Genomic DNA, 2,500 nt, shown 5'->3' with positions numbered 1-2,500 from the left:
TTTAACCCAATGTCACCTAAAATGCCCTAAGATGCCACCAACTGACAAGTAAAATCATCTGGAATTAGACAATTTAAAATCTATTAAGTCTCACTCCCAAGTGTCAATGGGTTACATTAAGATTTAAATATACTGTAACTTCTCAAGGTACGTTCAAAATTCTCCAAACCAGTGAGAATAGCATCAAAATATGTCTGATTGTGGATCTGGTTGCATTGTGAACCTACGTGTTTGTTAGGTGCATTTCTGTAAATGGAAATGCTTTCTGGCATCCTGGGTTGAAAAAGTCATGGAGGAGAAGTCTTGGTGCAGTGATGAGTGCTGCATTTGCCTTCTACTAGTGTGTCTGGGAATTGATTCTTGGACTCAGGGTAATAGCCCTTATTGGAGTTGTCAGCGGTTTTGCCACATGAACGAGGCTAAGGGGTCATTTTGTATCCAATTGGCCCTTAAGCCTCTTTTGCATGCAGTTAAACAAAAGAAAATGTGCCTGCAGGCTGGCAACTCCAATAAGGTCTATTAGTTGAGGGTTGAATTTGTTTGTTCTTCAAACTTTGTGCTGTGGATCGAGTCAAAATCTTTTCTTACTTTCAATGACCAAATCATGACATGTCGTCACAATTTTGCTCTGTCTAAGGCCAGATGATATTTAATTGTCAGCTGGGGGTGTTAATGGGTTATTTGCATAAAAGAACAAGAAATACAGCAGACTGTGCTGTACAGTAGAATACATGACAGCCCACTGAATTGGCCAAGTACTGAAATCTGGGCTGTACTGTAAGCAAAAAGTTGCATTTTTTCCAGTTCAGTTTTTTTCCCAGCCATAAAATGAACTAGAAAAGCAGGGAGTGGTAAGAGTTTTAGTCCCAAGTAAAGGTTGTTAGTAGGACATTTCCTTTGAACCAAGCAACAAATATATGATTCTCACATTCGCTCACTTGGGTGTTTGGTTAATGGTGCATCTCAGATATGCTTAAAGGTGACTGTGCAATGCAGTTATGAGCTATGCTGTCAGTCATTACTTGACTTTGTAACTGGGCAATGCAGTTCAAGTCAAAGACCCATATTTCACCCTTGCTCATGAATCATAGTCTCCGGTATAAATTTCAGTTGTTAGAGCATCCCTCTAGATCACGAAGAGTGGTGGGTTCAAATCCCATTTGGTGCTCACAATGTTTCCAAGTTTTCAATGGATGCAATTTCAACAACATACAAAAATGAACCTTTTAATTTATTATAAGTGGGCTGTACTGTAGAGCACAGCTTGCTATTAAATTAGCCACTTACAGCACATACTTTCTGAGAATAAACATTTTATAACTGTGGTGAACATCTTAACTTTTGCAGAAAATCAAGACCCTATGGTAAACGTGATGGGTGCAGCCTATGCCTCGGTGAGCACCAGTGATAGGCCTCTATTGAAAGCTCATGCTGACCTTAGCAAAGCACGCGAAGACTCGGCTGAGAATTTTGATGAACAGGAGGCCAGATTTACTCTGTCACTGCTTATCAGCGAAATGGACAAACAGTTGCTTTTGTCGTCACATAAGACAATTGCCAAGTATGTTACTGTCTTCAATTGAAATCTTGTCTATTTCTTGATTGGTTTTGATTCATGGTTCAAGTCTTCAATTCTGGATAAAATTGAGAAACTTTCAACTTAATTTCCTTTCTATATATAGATTCTAAACATGTATTATCATCATGATGGTGCAGCCCTCCCCTGTTACAGTAGCTACATTTACGTTAGCATTGCATTTACATGAAATGTAGCAAAAGGCAAACGATAGGCTGTTGCTAATGAAACATCTCCTACTCTAACAATTATTTGTCTCTCTCTTTTTTCAAAAGTTGCTTGATTAAGCTGCACAAAAAAGGCAAGAAATCTGCTGAAATCATTAGCAACGTTTGTGGCAAAAGGCATCTGTTTTACAAATTTTGGCTGATGTTAAATTGCCATAAGCTATGAAACCTCTCTAGTGTCAGGGCTAAGGTAGAATTATTTTCTTTGTGAACATCTTTGTTTGGGTGGCATAGGCGGATTCAGTTGGAGGGGTTGAGGGGTTGAGGGGTTTGGAAACCCCCTTCCCCACCCCCCACCCCCCCTTCCTTAAGGAGTATTTTTCTTCTAATTATTGTAAATGTTTGATTCTTCATAAAAATAACAATAAAATTGTTTTTTACATTTATAAGTTGTTTCACTTCCACCAATTGACTGCATGATGTTCATTTCGTGACTGCTGTATTTCATGCCTTCACAACGCTTTTCAAGTCTCAGTAATGTTGGAAATGGCATTTTAGAGGGGAAAAATCAGAAACAGATTTCGGGGGGAGGGGCATGAGGGGCTTACCCTGGACCCCCTTAAGAGCTCATGCATGCCTCCCACACCAATGACTTTGAAAGTTACTTAAGTGTACAACTTTCCCCCCCCCCCCTCCCCTTTCAGAAATTCCTGGATCCATCTTTTTGTGGAATCAGTGAGGATAAGACATACAGTGT

General features: G+C 39.6%; 1 protein-coding gene across 2 annotated transcripts in view; it reads left to right on the top strand.

Moving 5' to 3' along the window:
* The window catches only part of LOC137984982 (outer dynein arm-docking complex subunit 2-like), a 41,224-nt gene that overhangs the window by 4,240 nt on the left and 34,484 nt on the right, over positions 1–2,500 (top strand). For both annotated transcript variants that reach the window (XM_068832354.1, XM_068832355.1), the window contains exon 5: positions 1,348–1,561. In XM_068832354.1, coding sequence (XP_068688455.1) covers positions 1,348–1,561 — 214 coding nt within the window. The remainder of the gene's footprint in view (positions 1–1,347; positions 1,562–2,500) is intronic.

The sequence above is a fragment of the Montipora foliosa genome, chromosome 14 (genome assembly GCF_036669935.1).
Source record: "Montipora foliosa isolate CH-2021 chromosome 14, ASM3666993v2, whole genome shotgun sequence".
In the NCBI taxonomy this organism is placed as follows: Eukaryota; Metazoa; Cnidaria; class Anthozoa; order Scleractinia; family Acroporidae; genus Montipora; species Montipora foliosa.
Note: the sequence above shows the minus strand (reverse complement) of the source record. Positions and strands in the feature narration are given on the sequence as shown.